At 42.6% G+C, this 25,149-nt stretch overlaps 1 protein-coding gene across 1 annotated transcript in view; it reads left to right on the top strand.

Moving 5' to 3' along the window:
• LOC132889086 (collagen alpha-4(VI) chain) overlaps window positions 1-24,943 on the top strand; it is a 76,528-nt gene extending 51,585 nt beyond the window's left edge. The window contains exons 28-41 of the mRNA XM_060925249.1: window positions 314-349; window positions 459-521; window positions 699-761; window positions 2,925-2,960; window positions 3,064-3,100; window positions 3,311-3,322; window positions 4,069-4,562; window positions 5,387-5,462; window positions 7,303-7,965; window positions 8,440-8,539; window positions 11,544-11,926; window positions 13,149-13,319; window positions 13,407-13,448; window positions 24,712-24,943. Of these exons, the coding sequence (XP_060781232.1) occupies window positions 314-349; window positions 459-521; window positions 699-761; window positions 2,925-2,960; window positions 3,064-3,100; window positions 3,311-3,322; window positions 4,069-4,562; window positions 5,387-5,462; window positions 7,303-7,965; window positions 8,440-8,539; window positions 11,544-11,926; window positions 13,149-13,319; window positions 13,407-13,448; window positions 24,712-24,893 (2,358 nt within the window). The 3' untranslated portion in view covers window positions 24,894-24,943. The remainder of the gene's footprint in view (window positions 1-313; window positions 350-458; window positions 522-698; window positions 762-2,924; window positions 2,961-3,063; window positions 3,101-3,310; window positions 3,323-4,068; window positions 4,563-5,386; window positions 5,463-7,302; window positions 7,966-8,439; window positions 8,540-11,543; window positions 11,927-13,148; window positions 13,320-13,406; window positions 13,449-24,711) is intronic.
• The last annotated feature ends 206 nt before the right edge of the window (window positions 24,944-25,149 follow it).

Below are 25,149 nucleotides of genomic sequence, written 5' to 3'. Positions count from 1 at the left end.
GGAGAACATGCAAACTCCACACAGAAAGGCCCTCGCCGGCCCCAGGGCTCGAACCCAGGACCTTCTTGCTGTGAGGCGACAGCGCTAACCACTACACCACCGTGCCGCCCCATAACAGGAAATAAAAGCTGAAATTATGATCTTTGGTCTCACGTTCATCTTCTGATCTCAAACCCAAATATCTTCAGTGTAGAATGAAAAAAAAAAATTGGTCTTGTTGTTCCAGAACTTTCAAAGGGGACTGCATATAAAAGATTTTCCTGTATATGGTTAGAACTAGCTGATCATAGCTATGAATTTTGGTCTCTTGCAGGGCAACACTGGTTTTCCTGGTTATCCTGGTTTGCCGGTCCGTTTGAATAAATCTTTCCTGTAATTTCTTTCAATTATATAAATTGATTTTTTTGGCATATTTTTCATTTCATTTTTAATATCTTTGAAACATTATTAAAATCAAGGGTGAAGATGGAACTAAAGGATTCAAAGGAGTGAGAGGACCCAAAGGACACCAAGGACGTCTGGTAAGGTCTTCGAATTAAGTTCTCAATAATCAGCATTGGATTAAATTAGATAAGATTTTTTTATGTTAATACTGCTTTTAAATAGATACAAAATGTGCCCAGGAATGAACTGATTTTTCTCAGAGTAATTAATTTCACATAAGTAATTACTTACAGCTCTGTCTTACTGTTGAGTAGGGAAACGGAGGAAATCGGGGACCTCCTGGAGAGCCCGGAGATATTGGCATGATCGGACTCCAGGTCAGTATTTACTAATATTCATCCAATATTTGAAAAAATAAATCAGTTAAACTGTTGAGGATATCATCGTCTTCACCATTATTATTAAAACATATTGAAATTTGGAGCTTCTCATCTCATTCATCTCATTAATTCTAGCCGCTTTATCCTGTTCTACAGGGTCGCAGGCAAGCTTTATAGTTAATTAAAAAACATTATTAAACTGTATTAATATCACATTATAAAAATGTTTAACTGTGATTCATGAAAAGTGTTTTGATTTTTTTTTTTTTTTTGGGGGGGTAGATCTTTTGGAGTAAACGTAGAAAAAAAACATCAATGCTTTCATTGACCAAAAAGCAAGGGGAAAAGAAAACCCTCATTTCATTTCTCACCTCACAACTAGATGGCGGTCTTTATTCAGACATCATTTACCACAAGTCGATTTTATCCTGAAAACAGCTCGCTTCAACCTGGAGGTCATTTTGTTATGCACTGATCTGCTGGTTTATATGGTACTACAGTGGTGTACGTCAGTGGTTCTGAATCTTTTTTTGTAGCCAGGAGCCCTTAACTGGAAAAAAAAAATCCACACAGTATAGACTTACTTCCTGACAATTCACATTTTTTAAATTATATTTACTGGAGCCAGAGAACTTTCTATTGCTGAAATTTCCACTGTTCGAGCACTTGCGGTCAGAGTTGACTTTTTTTTTTTGTATATAATTTGCATAGGTGAACAATAGCCCAGCAGAGCAACAAAGGAGGTTCCCCACTGGGTCAATCAAATGGTTCACTGCAGCTCAAGAAGCATAAGAAAATAAGAAATCGATATGCTAAAAAAAATAAATAAACAACAATGACTTAAGGTCTATTTAGGAGAAATCCATGTGCACGTCCTTTGAAGAAATCAAGGTTAGGGTTAGATATAGATATGTTGCCAACAGTGTGATCAGGAAGACTGTTAAAGGCACACACAGTTGAGTGGATGAAGCCTCCATCCAGGGAGTTGGTTCTTGTGTCTGGTATGGTGAGTGCATGATCTGACATTGAGGTACTAGGCCTTGTCACACATCATCTCTTCAGCGGAGGAGGGAGTAGCATGTGAAGGTCTGTTGGACAGTGCCTGGTATGCATTTTGAAGAATGCCGATAATGCAGCGACTTGGCATCTGTGGGACAGGCTAGGAATGGAAAATTGGGTGCAGGCAGTGGCTTCATCTATACCTATGATCTTGAGTGCCTTTCTCTGGATGTTTTCTAGTTGGGTTAGAGTAGTTGAGGAAGCACTCATCCAACTCAAACATGCGTATTCCATTAGGCTGCAGACCTGTGCTTTGTATACTGTTGGCTCTGCCTCGTGTCAAGCTTGTTGGCAACTTTTCTCAGGGCACCAAGCTTCTGTCCAGCTCTGGTGGCAATGGATGATATGTGCTTTGACCATGAAAGTTTACTGTCGATATTAACACCAAGGATCTCAAGTTCTTCTTGGACTGCTAACTGACAGTCACCAAAGTACAGTTTTGTGGTTGATGGAGTTCTCCTTCTTGACACCATCATTGGCTTGAACTTTGCTGGCTCAAATGTAACCTTCCACTTGTCAGCTCAGGCCTTCATCCTTTCAAGGTCTCTGTTGAGGCTGGCTGTTATATAGATGCTGTCCTCAGGTGAAGGTATTGGAAAAAACAAAGTTGAGTCATCAGCATACAAGAAGAGGTTGTTCTCACAAACGTCTACAAGGTCATCAATGAAGACAGAGAACAGCAGTGGCCCAAGAATGGACCCCTGGGGCACATACTTTGGGGCTTGGACCCTTAAATATAATAACTTTGGAATGAGATTGTGATTTCCACCACTAGAACAAAACGGACCCCTAATGGACTCCTGGGTGATGCTTCACGGACCGTACTTTGAGAACCGCTGGTGTACATAATAATCTCGTCATTCCATGTAGTGTGGGTTTTATGCAGTTTTGGTTTTTTAAACTGAAAATAAATAAATAAATAAATAAATAAATAAATAAAACAAAACAAACAACATGGAACAATTCAACTAACAGGTGTAAATAAGGCAAACTAATCTTCCTATAGAATTCCTACATTGTTTTCCACTGAGGAAACCAGAGTAATTAATTTTGGTTCAGCTGAAACAGTTGGCTTTATAGAATGCATTTCTTGTGCTTTAGGGTCCGAAAGGATCACCAGGAACCAGTGTGAAAACGGTAGGTTCTTATATTCCACCTTTAATTTGACAAGTACATACAAAACGTAAGCCTTCACAAGGTTTATTTAATGATTTGAATGCTGCCCTGTTCTGTTCTGTAGGAATGTGAATTAGTGAATTACGTGCGTGAAAACTGTGGTAAGAGGATCATTCTTACTCTCTCGATCTCTCCACACAATTAGCTAGTCATTTTCTTTTCTAACCTATTGTGTTCAATGAGAATATAGAAAAAAAATATGAGCGTATTGAGAATTTTGACCCATCTCTCAGGATGACTGCATTAAACCTGACATACAAATATGAAATATTCGCTCTCTAATTCTAAAAATTTGTCTGATACCTTTACAGCTTGCTGTGGCGGTAAGAACAAGATTTGTCTGTCTGTTTTCTCTGTCTATCTGACCTGTCATCCATGTCATGTCTACCCGTCTATCCATCCATCCATCCATGCTGTAGTCCACTTCTGTCTTGTCCATCCATACCTCCAAGTGTTGATCCATCCACTTGTTGCACTTCCTTTTAATACCCATCCATCCGTTAATCTATACATCCATCTAGCCATCTGATCCGGAGGTTATTATTCTCTTCATCCATCCAACCAAATGTCCATTTGCTGATCAATCCATCTCTACTTCCATCTCTCGATACCAGAATTCTATGGATCAGTCAATTATTTAACTCCTTAAATTCCCAGGAACAAACAGTGGATCCAAACTTACATTTGCCTTTTATGGAGTTTAGTGGGCATTACTCAGTGTAACATAGCTATACCATCAACATGCTTCATAAGGTGATCAGCGTTCAACATGTGCACAAGGCCTGAAAAAAAATTAGCAATTTTTTTTCCAAATCTGGCAGTAATTTATAGTTCAGAGTGGCAATGAAAACATTAATCACATAACTTTCGTCAAAGGTTGATAAATTATGCCCAATTTATCAAAACTTGCTCGAACATTTTCCATTTCAACAAAATCTTACATGACTTCAAGAGCATTTAAGTCTAATCTTCAAACCTGCAGATACTTCAAGAATGTTACAACAACATTGCTGTATTTATTCTCCATTATGCTTCCTTCCTGGATTTCCTTCTTTTCTTCGGTGTTTAGGTCAAACCCAGTGTCCAGGTTACCCAACAGAGCTAGTGATTGCTCTGGACACATCCTCTGATGTAACTCCAAGGATGTTCAATAAGATGCGTTCAACGGCCGTGTCTCTGCTCGAGGATATCGCCATCGCGGAGACCAACTGTCCAGTCGGAGCTCGAGTTTCTGTTGTGTCCTACAACAGTCAAACCAGTTATCTGATCCGTTTCTCCGACTACCATCAAAAGAGTCAGCTGCTGGAGGCGGTTAAGGGAATCTCTCTGCAGAGGAGCAGGAATCGGCGCGATATGGGCCAGGCTTTGCGCTTCGTTGCTGAGAACGTTTTCAAACGTGTCCGAAATGGCAAACTGGTCAGGAAGGTGGCCATCTTCCTGACAAATGGGGAATCACATGACATCTCAGGTATCGACACGGCTATGATGAAGCTCAAGGCTTTAGATATCAATCTGGGAGTCATCACCTTCAACGATGCTCCAAATATTCATCGTGCCATCCAGGTAGGAAACAGGAAAATAGAAGAAGCAGAATTTGACACGTGTTTATTTCCATGGATTTATGGGGGGGCGCCTCATATACTATCTGGCCAAAAGATTGTGCACATCTGACCATCATACTGTATGTCCTTGTTGAACATCACAGCACATGCTAAATTTAATCCCACTTTCTGTTCAAATAAGCTCCACTCTTCTGGGAAGGCTTTCCACTAGGTTTTGGGGCGTGGCTGTAGGGAGGTGTGTTCATTCAGCCAAAGTGAGATCAGACACTAATGTTGGGATGTCAAGGAGATCTGGGGTCCAGTCGGTATTCAGTGGGGTTGAATTCAGTCAGGGCTCTGTGCAGGAGGACACTAGAGTTCTTCACTCCAACCTTCACACACCATGTCTTCATGGAAATCATTTTGTGCACAGGAGCATTGTGATGTGATGTGAGGCTGGAACACATCTGGGCCTCTTAGTTCCAGTCAAGGGAAATTGTAACCTGACAGCAGACAAAAACATTCCAGACAATTGTGTCCTTCCTGCTTTGTGGCATCAGTTTGGAGAAGAACCACAGATGGGTGTGATGGTCAAGTGTCCGCATACTTTTGGCCACAGTGTATTTTGTCCAGCTGATAAATGAAAGTAAAACTAACAAGTTTTTAATGTACGTATCCCAATGTAGATGGTTAGTTTATTTTTCAAATGTACAATGGAAACTCATAAAACAGCTAAAACATATTTAGACATTTATACAACCACGGAACATTTTCCTTGAGTCCCATTTAATAATAACAACAAACATTATTTATGTATCAGCGATTTCTCCTTTTCTTGCTTCTCAGGTTGATGAAACAAGAAGTTTCAAGGTTTTTAATGATCAGGAAGTCAGATGGATTAAAGAGTGTGTCATCTGTTTTGGTAAATTGCTACATCCTGGACATTAAAACAAAACCCTCACATAATCCTCCAAGTCCAAAACATAGTTCCAACAAACTTTTTAATTATTCACATTTCTACAAGTTATTAGTTACAAAAATAACACGAACATATCCATGTCATACCTGGTGTCATATGATATAATAAGTTGACATGACAGTTCATGCTCCAAATGTGTCACGTCATTGTGCATCATTAATATGGAATCAATTTTGTGCCAAAATGTTCATACAATACTTTTGAAATATCAAACAAAAACAACAAATCAAAATACAAAAAAACAAAAAAAAAGTCAAATTTTTTAGACTGGCAAACAAATTATTCATGTAATCGTGCAAAATATCAGTCTATTACTCTTCAGAAACCTTTTATTTTTGTTCCGCGTCTTTCTCGGTTTTGTTTGACGTAATTTATTTTGGTTGCGATTCCAGCTTTCTCGTTTGTGCTCCCTGACTTTTTGCTTGCAGTTTTGGCACAAACTTCACGTGTGGGTGGGCTGTCCAGGAATGCATTCCCATTGGGGAACTTGTGTTTGACTGACAGCTACGCTCAGGGATTCCCCCGGAGGCTGTTGCGGCCATTTCCTACTCGGATTCTGGCGGACTGTTTGACGAGTGACCGATCCATTGACGGTAAACAAGGATCGAGTGGACTTCAGTGGCGACTATGATATTGAATTAATTCAACAAAGTGTAAATTCAATATCATAGTCGCCACTGAAGTCCACTCGATCCTTGTTTACCGTCAATGGATCGGTCACTCGTCAAACAGTCCGCCAGAATCCGAGTAGGGAATGGCTGAGCGTAGCTGTCAGTCAAACACAAGTTCCCCAATGGGAATGCATTCCTGGACAGCCCACCCACACGTGAAGTTTGTGCCAAAACTGCAAGCAAAAAGTCAGGGAGCGCAAACGAGAAAGCTGGAATCGAAACCAAAATAAATTACGTCAAACAAAACCGAGAAAGACGCGGAACAAAAATAAAAGGTTTCTGAAGAGTAATAGACTGATATTTTGCACGATTACACGAATAATTTGTTTGCCAGTCTAAAAAAATTTTACTTTTTTTGTATTTTGATTTGTCGTTTTTGTTTGATATTTCAAAAGTATTGTATGAACATTTTGGCACAAAATTGATTCCATACATTATGGTCCTCTTAAGGGAAAGTGGCTTGGGGCAGCTAATGGGAACATGACATTGTTTTCTCGTACAAAAACTGACAAGGATTATTTTCTTCAAGAGAGATTTGCGATATGGCATAAAATGTTAGATGTTCTGAAGTATGTGTCATAAATATCGTGAATCATACACTAACTACAAGGGTGCTCGATAGAGTGCATCCCTCCGCCAAGCCACACGTCTGGATTTGCATCAAAATCTAAATCAATTGTTCCTTGGCCCATGACTCAACTTGCCTCCAAAGTTCATCAAAATCTGTTCACTACTTTTTGAGTTACGTTGCGAACAGACAAACAAACGGAGGCAAAAACAAACTCCTCCAACAAAGTTTGTGCAGGTCAAAACTAGAGCAGACTTGATGTCATGGCAGTCACAACTCCTATAATGACAAACTCCATCATAAGCATCTCACGTGACATCACACTGTCAAGTCTGAGCTTCATTGAAAGTTTCTAAAAGGTAATGATGAGCTCGGAAAATACATGATTTTTTAGAAGTCAGAAGTTTCTAAACACCAAGTTTCAGACATGACATGTGCAAGAGTCATCATTAGTTAAAAACCTAGACATGCTGTAGTAAAAACAGAAGTAAAATTGCTCAAAGACTACCAGAACTTCACCATTTCTCTCGTTCTCTATCTGTAGATCACTGTAACCCAGACCAGAGGTGTGGCATAATCCTAAACCCAAAGCCCGAAGATGTGGATGTGGATTTAACTGTAATGATGGACTCGTCATACGATCTTCAGGCTGATCAATACTCTGGTGCGAAGGAGCTCTTGGTTTCCGTGCTGGACACCATAGACGTGAGCAATGACCCTACCAAAGAGGATGGGAAGGCCAGGATTGGGATCTACCAGCAGAGCTCCACTTACCCCAACTCCCATGTTCAAGAAGTGCTCAGACTTGATGAGTTTAAAGACCGTTTCGTGATGGAGAGACACATTTCCGAAGACATGCAACAAGCCGGTGGTTCACCACGTCTCGATTCGGCTCTGGAATGGACGATAACCAATGTTCTCCTGAAAGCAGCGGCACCGAGGAAGAAGCGAATGGTCCTGAACATCCTCGGTGAAGAATCTGGGAGTTTCATGGACAAAGATGAGCTGAAATACATCTCCATGCTCTCGCAGTGTAATGATATCGTGATGGTCACGCTGACGGTGGGCGAAAAATTCAGCTGGACTCAGGTAGAAGGTCTGACCACACCGCCAATGGAGCAACACCATATACCTCTTGGACAGCTGGGGCTCAGGGACCGGAAGTATGCTCAGAAATATTTACGAGCCTTCCTCCGCATGCTCACGAGTAAGAAACCGCTCCATGAGTCTCTTATCTCCAGTCAGCATCTTGAGTTCAAAAGATACAGCAATATTTCTGCAAAGCTTTTCCTACACTGATCTTTAAGCCCTGTCCCAGAAACCTGAATAATATAGAATGTGAATTGCTAAAGCAGTTTGCTTTTTTTCCCCTCTCTTGATTGCAAGTAGCATAAGAGCAGAAAAACAAACAAACAAACAAACAAACAAAAAAACATTTAGGCTCATATACAAATGAGATGAGTTTATAGATATCAGTTTGCATGTTCAGTTTACTCAATTTTAAGTGCTCTCGCAGTGTACAGTAACACACACACACCAAAAAAAAAAAAAAGTCCCGAACTGTCCAGAATTGGCATTTTTGGGATCGAAAGTTGAGCTTCTGGAAATTTTTTCTCCATGATAATGTTGTGTGACATTTCTTTCTTTTTGACTGATTACATTATCATTTATCTGCTTCCAGGAGATTTCTTCCCTAAACCCTCTTCTCTCAATGACGAGTGCAGCAGTTTTGTTACAAGGCAGATTAAATATTATACTCCTGTTCTTCCGCCAACAAAAAAGTAAGACGTGGCTCATGACGCTAAAACTTCAACTCCACAGGCATCAAAGTCAAACTCAAATCTAGTCTCCTGCCTCATTTCATGCAGTTATTCAAATTCATGCAAACTGAATTGAAACACTGAAAAAGTATTTCCATATCCATGTCCAGTTAGTTTAGGCAGAAAAACTCAGATCTTGACGAAACATAGTTTTTCATCTTTTTTTGGCTTTTTGCCTGAATTCACCCACAGCAACAACATCTAACTTTTACTAAGTTCACAGTGTCAACAAAAAGTGGAAGTGTGGGAAGTTTATGCATCTTTACATAACTTACTATTTGTTGTATAAAACAAACGCAAGAGTGCACATGGAATGCAGGAGCTCTTGCTCTACACACAGCTATTGTGGATTGCAACACTTTTTAACAGTCCCTGTGAAATGTGATGCATTTCGAAAAATGATTCAAACCCTTGGCTGCATCCGAATCCACACACTTCCATACTAATGTATTGGGACACAAAAAGCAGTCTGGAGTGCATCCAAATACTCAAAAGAGTCAAAGTCCTTCCCATACCAGGACCTGGTCTTCCCAGGCAGTCTCCCGTCCCAGCCGTCCCAGTACTAACCAGGCCCTTAAGGTGCATTGGGCGGCACCGATCTCCATTTCGATAGCCCTTGGCCTCTCGCCTATACAGCTAGGGTTATTGTGGTGGGCCAGTACTCTGGTAACCACAAGAGTTTGGCTCCCCACTCACATATTGTAGTGTGCCTTGCCAGATGGCAGAAAGTACCATTTTTATCATGGTCTTTGGTACGACCTGACCACAAGTAGAACTCGCAATCTCCCGACCGAGAGGCGGGCATGCTAACCACTAGGCCAGCTTGCGGTTGTCCGAATACTCCGTAGGAATTTAATCATAGCTGAATGGTCCTCAGATGTGCAAATGTAGTATACTATGCTATCCCATAATTCAGCTGAAACCTCTGAATCACTGAAGAAGAAAAATACCCCCCCCAGGGAGAACAGAACAATGATGGCAGACCAAAAAGAAACCGGATGTTGCAGCATCCAAGTGGTGGCATCTCCAGTGGTGTACAAATGGAAGCATCAAAAATAGTTTAAAAGGCCTAGAGAAATGTACCCCCTTCCCCCTTGGATAATAATAGTACAAGTCCCAACAATGAAAACTTGTAATTCAAACCTATGTAGTAAATGTCAGAAACGTTCAGAATTTGTTGAGTTTAAATTTTCCGCCAAGGGAATCCCAGTACCAACGTCGCCATTATTAGCTGGCTTTCATGTGACATCAGGAGTGTGGGTGGTTTTACTGGTGGTTTTTCCCACTTACGTCCACACAGTGTAGCTTTTGTCAGACTCTCTGCTAGATTATTTTCATTTTGATGGAAACTTGCGACATAACACGATATAGAAAGTGAGACAAATCATTAAACTACAACCTATGACTGTTATGGAGAAGAAGGGGGAGAGAAAAAAAGGGAAAGAGCCCGGAAAGCAACATATCGCTGCCGGGTGCACTAACACAAATGCCGTGGAGGGAGTGGCCCTGTTCCTCTTCCTGAAAGATAAATCACTAATTAGTCAAGACTTTACTACAATGAACTGCAAAGCATTTTGTTTCCAACATACTGTAATACTCCTCACTTGAGGAATGCATCTTCAACTTCCAGCCATCCATGCTCCCCCGTCACTCATTTACTGGCCGGTCTACTGCTGGCAATAGACTATGCACGGCCATGGAAAAGTTGAACTGAAGACTGTCAGCTTTAGCTGTACTTGGCTAGCATGTCATCTTAGTCTTTTTTAAAAAGTCTATTCTAATTCTAAGAATGCTTTGAAAAGCTTACCATTCCATATTTGCAAGCCAGTCTTCTTGATCGCCCTTGGGTTCATCGTTGTCACTGTCCCCGCGGTCATCGACCAATTCCGTCTCGAATCGGTACAGTTCGATACCTCTCTCTTCTTCCCTATCGCTGGCCACTTCTTCCTCTGTCAGTACATCATCATCAACTTGAACTGACGAAAAATTACTAAAACTTAAAGTTTCTCCCTTACTAAATTCCTGCTCACTTTGCTCGCTCATGCTGTTGTTCATGGCCGAGACACACCAGTGATGCCACGCGGCTCCCATCGGCTACTTCCGGGCAGTTCTAAAAGGGCTACATTTACTCGGCTTTTACCTGCAAATATCTGCTACCGTGTGGTTTAGAGAATAGTTGCCTCTGTCCAGGGACTCAATAAACCTTGCTGAATTTAACTGCTATTCTGTTTTAGTGCAAAAAAAATGCATTTCTCTAGGCCTTTAAAAGTTAATTTTCTGTTTATGTTGTTGGGAAATGTCATCTGCAAACACCTGCATCAGAGGACACGCAAGATGGTGGCGAAGGATGTCCAAATTTTGTCACTCGCATACTCAAAAAAAAAAAATGTACACAAAGTCTCCAGACATGAAATCCAACATGGCCAAATGTGAAGAGGCAAAGACCCCTTCCAAGAAAGAAACTGAATGTCAGGACATCAATCCAAAGTCACACACAACACCCGCCCCCCCAAAATAAAAAAAAAAGAATCAGATAGTTGGTACGTAACCAACGTTAAGTGCATACTGAGTATTCAGATGCAGCCCTCATCGTGTGTTAACTGGTCCATTATTGAATTTAACTTATGGAAACATCTCACGCAGCATAGCAACCCACAAAATATTTTAAAACCAATACCTGAATATCTCAAATATAAAATATACCAAATATCGTGAACGGACAATCATAATCGGTCATCTCTGAGAAGAGATACTCAAATTAATGATTACATTTATTTCACTTCAATGGCCTGGGTAGAATTTAAGCTTGATACCTCTGATTCTGGTTCTACTTCCAATCACCAAACATGTCCATTTAATAATAATAATAATAATAATAATAATAATAATAATGGGAAAATCTCTTGCTGTTTATATCACACTGTAAAGTCCAGAACTGTTCGCTTATTGTTCCTCTCAATTCCAGACCCAAAGTTATCACCACGATTGAAGAGACTCAACCCATGAGCGAGGTCTACACCGAAGCAAGCACAGACGTCTTTCAGGAAACCACAGAACAACCTCCGGAAGTGATCACGGAGATATACACAGAAACATACACGGATGTGTATACAGAGAAATATACAGAAGTGTTCACGGAACATCCAGAAATATACACTGAGATACATACAGATATATATCCGGATTATAAGGATATATACGAGGACACTTACCAGAATGAGTATCGGGACCAACCTGTGAACAAAGGCACTGTAGAAGACAGGAAAGTGACACCATTGAACAGAGAGACAGCCAAGAAGCAAGACAAAAAGGACACCGTACACCAGAATGGGCCTGATCCATTGAAGGGTACGATGTCCAAATATTTAACACGAGTAATTGTGGCACCACACTTGGGGGTGTTGGTCATTGCCATGTAATGTGGTGTTTTCTTGTAAATGTGCCTTTGGATCCCATTCTGAAAATTAAGTCAGTATATAGTGGTATTGATTATACCCCTACACTGTTGAATTCTCAATTCTGATTGGCTAAGAGATGCTAATATTGTTTTTTTTAACTTACTGATTACTTGTGTGTTAATTAACTGATTTAAATCATTCACATAGCTACACTTTATTTATTGTGATATACAAATATAAAGAGAACTAAATATTATGTTCCATGAGCTCCATGATAGATTAATATGCCATTAAAAATACAAAGCTGGGGGAGGGATATAATAGTCCAAGACAAAAATTTCTGAGAAAAATAATTTTAAAAAATCCTCCAAGATTAAAGCTGTAATATTTACCTGATAAAAACCCTGAAAAAAAAAATAGTACTTAAAAATGATGGAGCTGGTTGACGGGGGTCATACCCCAAGGGGGGAAAAGTTCTGAGATTAAATTCATAAATTTACAAGTAAAAAACTGATTTTAAAGTCATAACTTTGATTAAAAAAAACAACAACTCAGAAATACTGATTAAAGTCGCAAATGTCCAAACATCTCAGTGCATTGTGAGAAATGTAGTTGAAAATCTTTGTGCTTTATTCTTCTATATTGCTCAGTTGAGGAAGAAAGACTGCATTTCTTATAACTCTCGGCCCAGTGTCTTTGGTTTGATTACATTGATCCAGCCTTACAAAGTGAAGCCATGTGGTTCCTTGGCAAAAAGAAAAAAAAAATCCACTATTTTTCCAGGGTTTTTTTTGTTTGTTAGTTTCACATAAATTTACGCCTTTAACCTCAGAATTTTAGCTTTTTCTCACAAATGTACAACTTTATAATCTCAGTGAAGGTCCAAATTTTTTCTTGTAAACGTATAACTTCAATCAAAGAAATTGAGTTTTTTCTCAGAATATGCACCCCTCCACCAGCTCCATATTTTTTTTTTAACCTACAATTACTCCTCAAAAAGTCCCATGGACATGGACCAGGTCTGAAAACAATGGCACCAATGCATTAATAGTAAATGTTATTTCAAGTACATCTCACTACTTTGTTAAAATGCACAGCATTTCCTTGTAAGATAACTGTTTGTAGTACTAAAGTCCGATTTAATTGTGTGCTTTCGATTATTTGCGCCTCAGCCCGATGCTTGCTCAACAAGGACGTGGGGAGGGTGTGTTCGGATTACATGCCCAGGTGGTACTACGACCGGAACACTCAGAAATGCACACACTTCTGGTACGGCGGCTGTGATGGGAACGACAACCGCTTCCTGACCCAAACGGAGTGCATAGAGACATGCGGAGGATTACGTGAGTCAGCAGCGTTGAGGTCATCGTTTTCCTAAATAAATCATGCCATCTTTGATATTTTAACGTATTAAATAATTTCTCCAACAGGTGTTCAAGTTTTCCTCAAGGATGAACCACCGAAAGTAACAGGTACCCCAACACACATACACACCTTTCAATGATTTGCTTATAAAAAATTCCACACACGCACACCCCCTCAAGTTTCACTTGCATTGAATTAAATTAATTCATTAACGTTTTTGTTGAAGATTTCATTGACAACAATACATTAGAATGACCGTGTAAACATGAGAAGGTAATCTGGCCTTTAGTTTTAGACTTTCTACAAAAATATTTTACATTTGTAGTCAAATTGACTTATATAGTTACAATTTTGTGAGATTTAAGTCAGAGTTCATTGAAATTCTCCAGCACTCTGAGTCACCTGCAAGTTCAATACAATTTAAGAATGTTCCTCTAACAAGAGTAGTATTTCCTCCACTTGGCAAAAGTTAGTTAGCTTCAGTGACTCAGCAGGTATGTTAGATCTAGCTAGCTAGTATTATAGTCACCCTGCTAGAATGACACTTTTGATAAAACAAAATTGTCTAATATCGTGTTATATAATATATTATTATCCAAACGGGACACTTTTTCGATGGAATAAAAAACATGTTCTATTCCCTTCTAACAGGTTTCATTCATTTGGTTTGATAGCATGCAATATTGTTAGCATATTGCTTATCTTACGTGCAATTACATCACTCTACCCAATGGGGAATGAGCATTGAATATGGTTTACAATATTGCATGGTTGTCAAGACAACATGACATCACACATCGGAGCTGATACGAATATCCAATGAGAATGCGCACAAGCATTTCTTTGTTTGCCAGCAGTGCCGAAGTAAACCATCACGGTGAATTGAAAATGCCATAAGATATGCATTACACATAAACCTGTCATACTAGCGAGCTTCTTCTTCCTCCTCCTCCTTGTTCAGCACTACTGCCAGGTTGGGGTCCACGTGAACCCAACTGATCCATGTCATACTAACTGGAGCAGAGTTTTAGGTCGTATGCCTTCTGCATTTGCGAGCGACTGTGACAATTTGTAAACAAACATGGCTGCCAGGTTTGCTTCGTTAAATAGGGAAGATTTTGAGAGAATTTTGAAAGGGAAAGACGCGTTGAACTCCCGAAAGGAATGTGTATGTATAATACAAATATTGGTTGGCTTTTTTCATGGTATATCAGATATATTCCATTCAGCTACTTGTCTTCGACTCTGTGGCAGCGGGGGCATGGCCAAGCAGCAGTCTGTGAATGGAGGGTGGGGTCGGGGAAGGTAAGTGGCTAAGTCATTCCACCTGCTGTCAATTAATGTGTGTGTGTGTGTGTTACAGGGACGGAGCATAAAAGGAGGGAGAGAGCAGAGAAAAGGGGCTCCCTCCCGACCACAATGCATGTGTGCATGTTGAGTGAGTGAGTGAGTGCCGAAAAGCTGAAATAAGTGAAATAAAGTGTTTGTGTGTGACCAACTCTCACCTGCCATGCTTCTGTGCTCCACCCACATCAGGAACTGCTACAGTGATGCCGAAGCCCGGGAGCACAGAAGGGAACCACCCCATGGAGTCCTCCCCATTCAAAGAGCTCATCCTTGCCCTTGCTACCACCCAGCAGAACCAGCATCAAGCGCTGATAGCCCTCCGAAAGGAACAAGAGCAACGCTTTGAAGCCTTAATGCTGGCCCAGCAGGAAGATCACCAGGCGTTCCGGCACCTGCTCATGTCAGCAGGGGCGTCGACCACCGCAGCCAGCACCCTCACGAAGATGGGCCCGCAGGATGATCCAGAAGCATTCCTCGCCCTCTTCGAGCAAGCAGCCGAGGCGTGGGGGTGGCTGCTGGAGCAGCGCACGGCGCGCTCCTCCCGCTCCTGACTGGCGAGGTGCAGCTCACAGTGCAGCAGCTCCCTGCTGACAGCCGACTGGTGAATAGTGACCTGAGGAAAGCCATCCTGCAGCAGGTCGGCCACTCCCCGGAACAGCATCACCAGCGCTTCTGGACGCTGGCATTGGAGGAGGTCAGCCAGCTGTTTGCATTCGGCCAGCAACTCCGGGATGCCTGTCGGCGGTGGCTGAAGGTGGAACACCGCGACGCCAATGAGATCATCGATCTGGTGGCACTGGAACAGTTCATCTCTCAACTTCCGGAAGGAACAGCGGAATGGGTCCGGTGTCATCGCCTGGCGTCGCTGAAACAAGCCATCGAGATGGCAGAGGACCATCTGGAGGCGGCTCTGATGGCACGCAGACGAGGCATCTCCCCTCGCTTCTCTTCTCTCTTCCCCCCTGTTTCCTGCCGTAGAGGCAGCGGACGGCTCCTCCCCAGTCAGCCCGTCACATCTGTGGTGTCCTCCCCTCTCCCGTGTCTATGTTGTCTCCTCCTCGGGTGAGTGACATCTACAACACCAGTGCAGAGGGAAAGCCTGGGCCGGTGTGCTGGCGCGGCGGGGAATCAGAGCATCTCCAGAGTCGGCGCTCTGCAAGGGAGGTGGAAGCTGTAATCCAGATCCCCGACGCGCCAGAAACCGCCCCCGGTCGGGCCGGAACGTATCGCATACCGGTAAGTGTTCAAGGGGATACATATCACGCTTTGGTGGATTCCGGTTGGAATCAGACCTCAATTCACCAATGCCTGGTGCAAAGTGAGGCATTGGGGAGAGCACAAGCGGTGAAAGTGTTGTGTGTGCACGGGGATGTTCACAATTATCCCTTAGTGTGTGTCTGTATTCTATTCCGGGGCCAAATGCATAGAGTAAAGGTGGCGGTTAGTCCTCGTCTCACCCACTTGTTGATTTTCGGTACTGATTGGCCAGGGTTTAAAAAGCTGATGGAATATTTAACACATAGTAGGTCACGGGAAGATCCTAGCATGGCATTGACTGGAGAAGCTGTCACAGAGCCGTCTATGTCAACATCGCATCAGAGTGAGGAGCAGTCCACCCCTCCTCCCTCTCTCAGGGATTCCCTTGGGGATTTCCCATTAGAGCAGTCGCGAGACGAGACTTTGCGGCATGCGCTTGACCAAGTGAGAGTAATCGATGGTCAAACTCTTCAGCCAAGCGTGGCACCGACCTTCCCTTATTTTGCTATTATTAAAGATAGATTATACCGAGTGATGCAGGACACTCAAACTAGTGAATGAATAACCCAATTGTTAATCCCAAAGAGCTGCAGGGAACTCGTATTCCATGCGGCTCACTTTAATCCCATGGCTGGACACTTAGGGCAAGATAAAACACTAGCCCGAATAATGGCCTGGTTCTATTGACCAGGAATTCGCGGGGATGTCCGTCGGTGGTGTGTGGCATGCCGTGAATGCCAATTAGTAAATTCCACAGCCACTCCAAAAGCGTTGTTGCGCCCTCTTCCTCTAATCGAGACCCCATTTGAGCGAATTGGGATGGATCTCATCAGGCCATTAGATCAGTCAGCACGGGGATATCACTTTATTTTAGTTCTGGTGGACTATGCAACACGATATCTGGAAGCAGTGCCTCTCTGCAATATCTCAGCATGCAGTATTGCGACAGCGCTCTTCCGCTTTATCTCCTGGGTCGGGATTCCGAAAGAAATCCTGACAGACCAAGGCAATTCGTTTATGTCACGCACACTGCGCGAACTGTATGGGTTATTGGGGATTAAGTCTATCTGCACCAGTGTCTATCACCCACAAACGGATGGCTTAGGAGAGCGATTTAACCAAAGACTCAAGAACATAATCCGGAAATTCGTAAGTGAAGATGCACGTAATTGGGATAAGTGGCTCGAGCCCGTTATTCGCAGTATGAGAGGTCCCGCAAGCCTCCATGGGGTTTTCTCCATTTGAATTATTATATGGGCGTAAGCCGCGTGGCATTCTGGACGTGCTACGGGAAAATTGGGAAAGACCTTTGCCTAGCAAAAATGAAATCCAGTACGTTCTTGATATGCGCGCAAAACTCCACACCCTCACGGACCTAACCCAGGAGAATTTGTGGCAGGCACAAGAACGTCAAATCTAGCTGTATGACAAGGGCACACGCCTTAGAAAGTTCATGCCGGGAGACAAAGTGCTCGTATTGCTGCCCACGTCAAGCTCCAAATTAGTCGGCAAGTGGCAAGGGCCCTTCGAGGTCACGCAGCGAGTCAGGGACATTGACTATGAGGTGAGGCGAACGGATAGGGGCGGGGCATTGCAAATCTACCACCTCAACCTTTTAAAACACTGGAATGAGGGGGTCCCCATGGCGTTGGTAGTCCCGGAAAAGGCAGAGCTGGGGCTGGAGGTGAAAAAGATAACTTCTCGGACCACTCCAGTCCCTTGTGGAGACCACCTCTCACTGACCCAACTCACGGAGGTGGCCAAGTTGTAAAAGGAATTTTCCAACATGTTCTTGCCCCTTCCTGGTCATACCCACCTCATAGAACACCACATCGAAACGCCCCCGGGGGTGGTAGTGCATAGCTGCCCTTACCGCTTGCCCGAACACAAGAGAAAAGGTGGTGCAGGACAAACTCAAGGCCATGCTCGAAATGGGCATAATCGAGGAGTCCCACAGTGACTGGAGCAGCCCAGTGGTCCTGGTTCCCAAGACCGATGGGTCGGTCTGGTTCTGTGTGGACTATAGAAAGGTCAACGCGGTGTCTAAATTTGACGCATACCCAATGCCTCGCATTGATGAGTTGCTTGATCGGTTAGGCGCTGCTCGCTTTTATTTAACACTGGATCTAAAAAAGGGATATTGGCAAATCCCCTTGACTCCTCTATCCCGAGAGAAAACGGCCTTTTCCACACCGTTTGGTTTACACCAATTTGTCATGCTTCTTTTTGGGTTGTTTGGGGTGCCCACTACGTTCCAGTGGCTTATGGACAGGGTCCTCCACCCTCACGCTGCCTACGCGGCCGCCTATCTGGACGATATAATGATCTACAGCCATGATTGGCCGCAGCACTTGGAACACCTGAGGGCCATTCTAAAGTCGCTGAGGCGAGTGGGTCTCACAGCTAACCCGAAAAAGTGTGCAATTGGGCAGGTGGAAATACAGTATCTGGGGTTCCACTTGGGTCATGGGCAGGTGCGTCCCCAAATTAACAAGACTGCAGTGATTGCGGCCTGTCCGAGGCCCAAGACCAAAAAGGAGGTGAGACAGTTCTTGGGGTTGGCTGGCTATTATCATAGGTTTCTACCTAGTTATTTCGGACGTCACCAGCCCACTAACCGATCTCACTAAAAAAGGGGTTCCAGATCCGGTCCAGTGGACGGAGCAGTGCCAACAGGCCTTCTCTGAGGTAAAAGCTGCACTGTGTGGGGGGCTGCTTTTACACTCCCCTGATTTCTCTCTCCCCTTTATTTTACAGATTGATGCATCAGACAGAGGGCTGGGGGCCGTTTTGTCCCAGGAGGTGGAGGGCGAGGAGCGCCCTGTGCTGTACATCAGCCGGAAACTGTCAATGCATGAAAGCAAGTACAGCACAATTGAGAAGGAGTGTCTTGCCATCAAGTAGGCGGTCCTCGCCCTCCGATACTACCCGCTGGGGCGCCCTTTCACTCTCTGTTCGGACCACGTGCCCCTCCAGTGGCTCCACTGCATGAAGGATGCCAATGCGCAGATCATATGTTGGTATCTCGCCCTCCAGCCATTGAAGTTCGAGGTGATCCACAGGCCGGGGGCACAGATGGTGGTGGCGGACTTCCTGTCTCGTCAGGGGTGGGTGGGGGAGTCAGCTTCAGGCCAGACGGCTCCCCGGCCTGATTCGGGTGGTGGGGGTATGTGGCAGCAGGGGCGTGGCCAAGCAACAGTCTGTAAATGGAGGGCGGGGTTGGGGAAGGTAAGTGGCTAAGTCATTCCACCTGCTGTCAATTAATGTGTGTGTGTATTTGTTACAGGGACAGAGCATAAAAGGAGGGAGAGAGTAGAGAAAAGGGGCTCCCTCACAACCACAATGCATGTGTGCGTGTTGAGTGAGTGAGTGCTGAAAAGCTGAAATACAGTGGTGCTTAAAAATTTGTGAACCCTTTAGAATTTTCTATATTTCTGCAAAAATATGGCATAAAACATCCTCAGGTTTTCACACAAGTCCTAAAAGTAGATAAAGAGAACCCAGTTAAACAAATGAGACAAAAATATTATACTTGGTCATTTATTTATTGAGGAAAATGATCCAATATTACATATCTGTGAGTGGCAAAAGTATGTGAACCTTTGCTTTCAGTATCTGGTGTAACCCCCTTGTGCAGCAATAACTGCAACTAAATGTTTCCGGTATCTGTTGATCAGTCCTGCACACTGGCTTGGAGGAATTTTAGCCCATTCCTCCATACAGAACAGCTTCAACTCTGGAATGTTGGTGGGTTTCCTCACATGAACTGCTCACTTCAGGTCCTTCCACAACATTTTGATTGGATTAAGGTCAGGACTTTGACTTGGCCATTCCAAAACATGAACTTTATTCTTCTTTAACCATTCTTTGGTAGAACGACTTGTGTGCTTAGGGTCGTTGTCTCACTGCATGACCCACCTTCTCTTGAAATTCAGTTCATGGACAGATGTCCTGACATTTTCCTTTAGAATTCGCTGGTATAATTCAGAATTCATTGTTCCATCAATGATGGCAAGCCATCCTGGCCCAGATGCAGCAAAACAAGCCCAAAACACGATACTACCACCACCATGTTTAACAGATGGGATAAGGTTGTTATGCTGGAATGCAGTGTTTTCCTTTCTCCAAACTTAATGCTTCTCATTTAAACCAAATTGTTCTATTTTGGGCTCAGCCATCCACAAAACATTTTTCCAATAGCCTTCTGGCTTGTCCACGTGATCTTTAGCAAACTGCAGACAAGCAGCACGTTTTTTGGAGAGCAGTGGCTTTCTCCTTGCAACCCTGTCATGCACACGATTGTTGTTCAGTGTTCTCCTGATGGTGGACTCATGAACATTAACATTAGCCAATGTGAGAGAGGCCTTCAGTTGCTTAGAAGTTACCCTGGGGTCCTTTGTGACCTCGCCAACTATTACACGCTTTGCTCTTGGAGTGATCTTTGTTGGTCAACCACTCCTGGGGAGGGTAACAATGGTCTTGAATTTCCTCCATTTGTACACAATCTGTCTGACTGTGGATTGGTGGAGTCCAAACTCTTTAGAGATGGTTTTGTAACCTTTTCCAGCCTGATGAGCATCAACAACACTTTTTCTGAGGTCCTCAGAAATCTCTTTTGTTCATACCATGATACACTTGCACAAACATGTGTTGTGAAGATCAGACTTTGATAGATCCCTGTTCTTTAAATAAAACAGGGTGCCCACTCACACCTGATTTGTCATCCAATTGATTGAAAACACCGGACTCTAATTTCACTTTCAAATCAACTGTTAATCCTAGAGGTTCACATACTTTTGCCACTCACAGATATGTAATATTGGATCATTTTCCTCAATAAATAAATGACCAAGTATCATATTTTTGTCTAATTTGTTTAACTGGGTTCTCTTTATCTACTTTTAGGACTTGTGTGAAAATCTGAGGATGTTTTGGGTCATATTTATGTAGAAATATAGAAAATTCTAAAGGGTTCACAAACTTTCAAGCACCACCGTAAGTAAAATAAAGTGTTTGTGACCATCAACTCTCGCCTGCCATGCTTCTGTGCTCCACCCACATCAGGAACTGCTACAGACTCATTCAATATCACGCTAGCTGAATGGAATATACCGTATCTGATATACCTCTCAACACCAGCTAATGTTATATAAATATATAATATCACTATAGCTATAACAAACAAGTAAAAAGTGCAATGTCATTTTTCTCCACCTTCGAATTGTTAGCATCCATACGCAAAATCAGTGAAACGTTTAAACCAAGCCTTTCTTTAAATCTTTCCCTGTTCCATCCATTTGTCACACGGACCTGTTCCAATATTTTGATCTCAGCTGTAATTGTTAAGCAAGCCATTTTTGGTAGATCAACGTTTTGTTTTCTTTATAGGTTTCGATTTCATGACTGGAAAAGGTCTTTGGGGAATATTTTTCATTTTAAATCAACAAAATACACAAAATTATGCCAGACACGGCATGGTACTTAGAGATATCCTGGGGTTTTTTTGTTTGTTTTTTTGCTTTTTATGCCACTTTGAGTGTAAATCTCATCTGCAGTATCAAGAGCAAGGAAGTTTCTTGCAAACTAATTCATCTTCGGCAGCCAAACCATCCAAATGAAAGTGATGCAACAGAAAAGTGTCTTTGTTCAACAGTTTCCACGTTCTCATAGCTACTCCTTCTTTACTACAATATTATACCCAACAACATGAGAGCATTTTAGGATCTCAAGAAGAAATAAACATTGAGGAAAAGGTCAGGTTTGTACTCTTGCTTGTGTACTGATCTTGTTTTTGAGCTTCTTTGGCAAAAGGAAATTTTGTATGAACTATTGTTTGTCTTCAAATGGAGGAAATTACCTTTTACTGATTTAATACTTGCCCATCAGTGGCACCAATTTACACACTGAAATACACTGACCGGCCACTTTAAAAGGAACCTGTTGTTGATTCTAAGATCCCTGTTCTTGGCTGTCAGGAGTGGAACCCAATGTGTTCTTCTGTTTGTTGTTGCACGCTGAGATGCTTTTCTGCTCACCACGGTTGTAAAGAGTGATTATACGAGTTACTATATCCTTCCTGGCAAAAAAGCTCAAACCAATCTGGCCATTTTCCTCTGACCTCTCTTATCAACAAGGTGTTTGTTTCCACCCACAGAACTCTCGCTCACTCAAATCTGTGTTTTTTGTTTTTCACACCATTCTGTGTAAACTCTAGGGACTGTTGTGTGAGAAAACCCCAGGAGAACAGCAGTTTCTGAAATACTCAAACCAAAAACACTCAAACCAACACCCACGCCACAGTGAAAGTCGCACTTTGAGATCACAATTTTTCCCATTCTGATGCTTGAACATTGTGAACATTAATAGACCCCTTCGCATGTTTGTAAATAAACCGACCGTTGCCAGGATGCGCGCGCAGCCTGGACTCAGAAACAATGGCGCTGCCCATAGACCGGCATTATGAGCTGTCAGATTATGCCAAACAATTGTCGTTACAAGATCGAGAATGCTACATAAATAAGTTAACTCTAACAAGTGGACATCGCCTACCGGATCCGTATTTAATTAAAGAGTGGACGGACGATGTTAGTAAGTTTTCCTCCGATACCTGAAGGCAGTCATACTATTTACAAAAAATGTCAAACTCAAAAAAAAAAAAACTATTTACAAAAGTAGCCTGCCATCAACATTCTGGTTACGGCGAGACTACAACTTGATTAACAATGGGACATTCATATTCATTTTGTTTTAATCAAATTATGCCAGTGATGTGATGGCAATGTGGCTTTAGCTACAACAGCAAATACCAACACTAAACAGCAATTTGCAGGAGGTGATGGCATGAAAGGAATGATAGTGTAAAGAGTGCAGCTAAGAGAAATCAGAGCTGCGTAAAAAGCGAGAGGCAGAGAGCAGAAATGAAACTGAACGGGGCGGGAGCTAGGTTAGAGCAGTCAACGCAAGTTGGCATTTCGAGTGAGGGCACACAATTTTACCTTTCCATCCTTGCTTTAAAATTGTGATTTTCGGCATACACACATAACGATGGCACAAAATCTGGACTGCTTGAGTCAAGCGAGACCTCTCCTACAAACAAAACTGCATGCAAAGCTAAGTTAACATGCTAACAATATTCATTACATTGTGTAACTATGACCCAGCTAATCAGACAAACGTTACCAAAGTATTTTGCTACATCAATAAACGAAGACTAGAAAGAATAAAAAAGAAAGATTTAATAAATAGCCTGATCTTACCTGTGATGAAGTGGGCGCTGCAAACCCGCGCATTTTTGATGGTGCTTTCATCCCAGTCTACACGTTTGATGGCTTGTAGTCATAGACGTCGGCGATTTTTTTTGGAATGGGTGAGATCCTGCTGGAATTCTGTACATTTTAACTAGCCTAGTAAACTAGACCCAACCGTCTAGCGGCCAAAAATATTTTTTGCCTAGCGAATGGGTCTAGCCTCGCACCATATAAACAAAAACACCCCGGGCATCAAATCGTGCCCGCCAATCACAACGCAAGGTTTTTGTTTGGATTCTTTGGGCGGGCTTTTGCAGGAGTGACGACAAAGCTGCGCGACGCTGGAGAAAGCACAGCAGGAAAGATGGCTACGGCTAGTGAACAGCGCGCGTTTGACTCCGCTTTGGAATCAGTTTTAGAAGAATTAGACTTGGAGTTTTCGTTGAAACATGAGCAGGAAGAGGCTCTCCGCTCATTCCTTTTCAAGAAGGACGTTTTCGCTGTTTTGCCGACCGGCTATGGCAAAAGTCTGATCTACCAGCTGGCTCCGCTCGTAGCCAAAAGGATGGGGCTAGTTTGTGCAGTACGAAGAATTAATAAACAGCTTTGAAACATTACTTTTTGATTGTTTCTTATGTTCCCGTTATTTTAAATTTAAGGGAAATTATTTCACCAAACACCACTAAATAAAAACTCTCAAAAACAGTTTAAGCAAACCCTTGAAAAACACTTGGAAAAAAAATGTGTATGTGGTACAGACTCCAAACTTGTGGTCATTATCTCCAAACTTCTTAATATCTAGAACCTGTTTATTAATTAATACGCATTTTGAAAAATTATTTAATTTCAAGGCCTCCCCCACTGCTTTCTGTCGCTCTGACTACGTCACAGTCACTGTTGCGCTGATTGGTCAGAGCGTTGGCCTATACGCACAGAGACAGTTTGAAAGACAGCGGTTTGTTCCTCCTACCCGCTTCGGAAATGTCTACGGATCGAGGCCAGACTAAATATTCACATTTAGTCTGGCTTGCCAGGCTACATTTTAACCCCATCACTGCTACGAATCTGACACCCGACAACACAACAACTAGGCATTTCTTCCAAATATTTCTTCTCGTCTCTACCGTCGCTGAGTCTTTTTTGGGTCCAGGCTGCGCGTGCAATTTCCTCTTATGTATGAATGACGTTTACTGCGAAGGGGTCTATTGACGCTCTTGATTTGTATCTGCATGATTTGATGCACTGTGCTGCTGTCAAGGGATCGGCTGATTAGAAAACTGCATCAAACAGAGCAGGAAATGAGCTTTTACTGATTTTAAAAAGGTGCATGGGTGTTCCTAATAAAGTGGCCAGTGAGTGTAATTTCACCGTTATTGGTTCCGCCTTGCATTTTGGATGTTTCAGGTCAGTACTCAACTCAGATATTCGAAAAAAATTTTTCAGAAATCTGCACTTTGGTGTTTACTTGTATGAAACGTACATAAAATGAACAGATGATTCTGTGTTTCTCGTCGCTCAGACGTTTGCCAGCTTGATCAGGACACGGGCACGTGCTTCAACTTCATGCTGAAATGGTTCTACGATGCGTCGAAGAGAGAGTGCGACCGCTTCTGGTACGGAGGCTGCGGGGGCAACGGGAACCGGTTCGACACGCAGGAGGCGTGTGAAGCTCGCTGTCTGAGAGACAAGAAGAAACTCTGAACACGTGGGGCACGTCAGAAACGTCCGCTTCATTTCAGGGCTTAATTTAATTGATGTGTTGTTTTTTTTTTCTACCTTTCTATATTTCATGATTAATAGAAGAGCAGCACAGAGCAGTAATCCGTAATAAGTCCAGATTTAATCACCGTCTCGACAGACAGAATCAACTGAACGTTACTCGATTAAATATCAGTTAAGTATGAGATTGGGATGAGATGTGACTAGTTACATATTCGGAAAAATATATTATTAACTT

The sequence above is a fragment of the Neoarius graeffei genome, chromosome 7 (assembly GCF_027579695.1).
Source record: "Neoarius graeffei isolate fNeoGra1 chromosome 7, fNeoGra1.pri, whole genome shotgun sequence".
In the NCBI taxonomy this organism is placed as follows: Eukaryota; Metazoa; Chordata; class Actinopteri; order Siluriformes; family Ariidae; genus Neoarius; species Neoarius graeffei.
The sequence above is the reverse complement of the archived record's forward strand: the minus strand, read 5'-3'. Positions and strand labels throughout refer to the sequence as shown.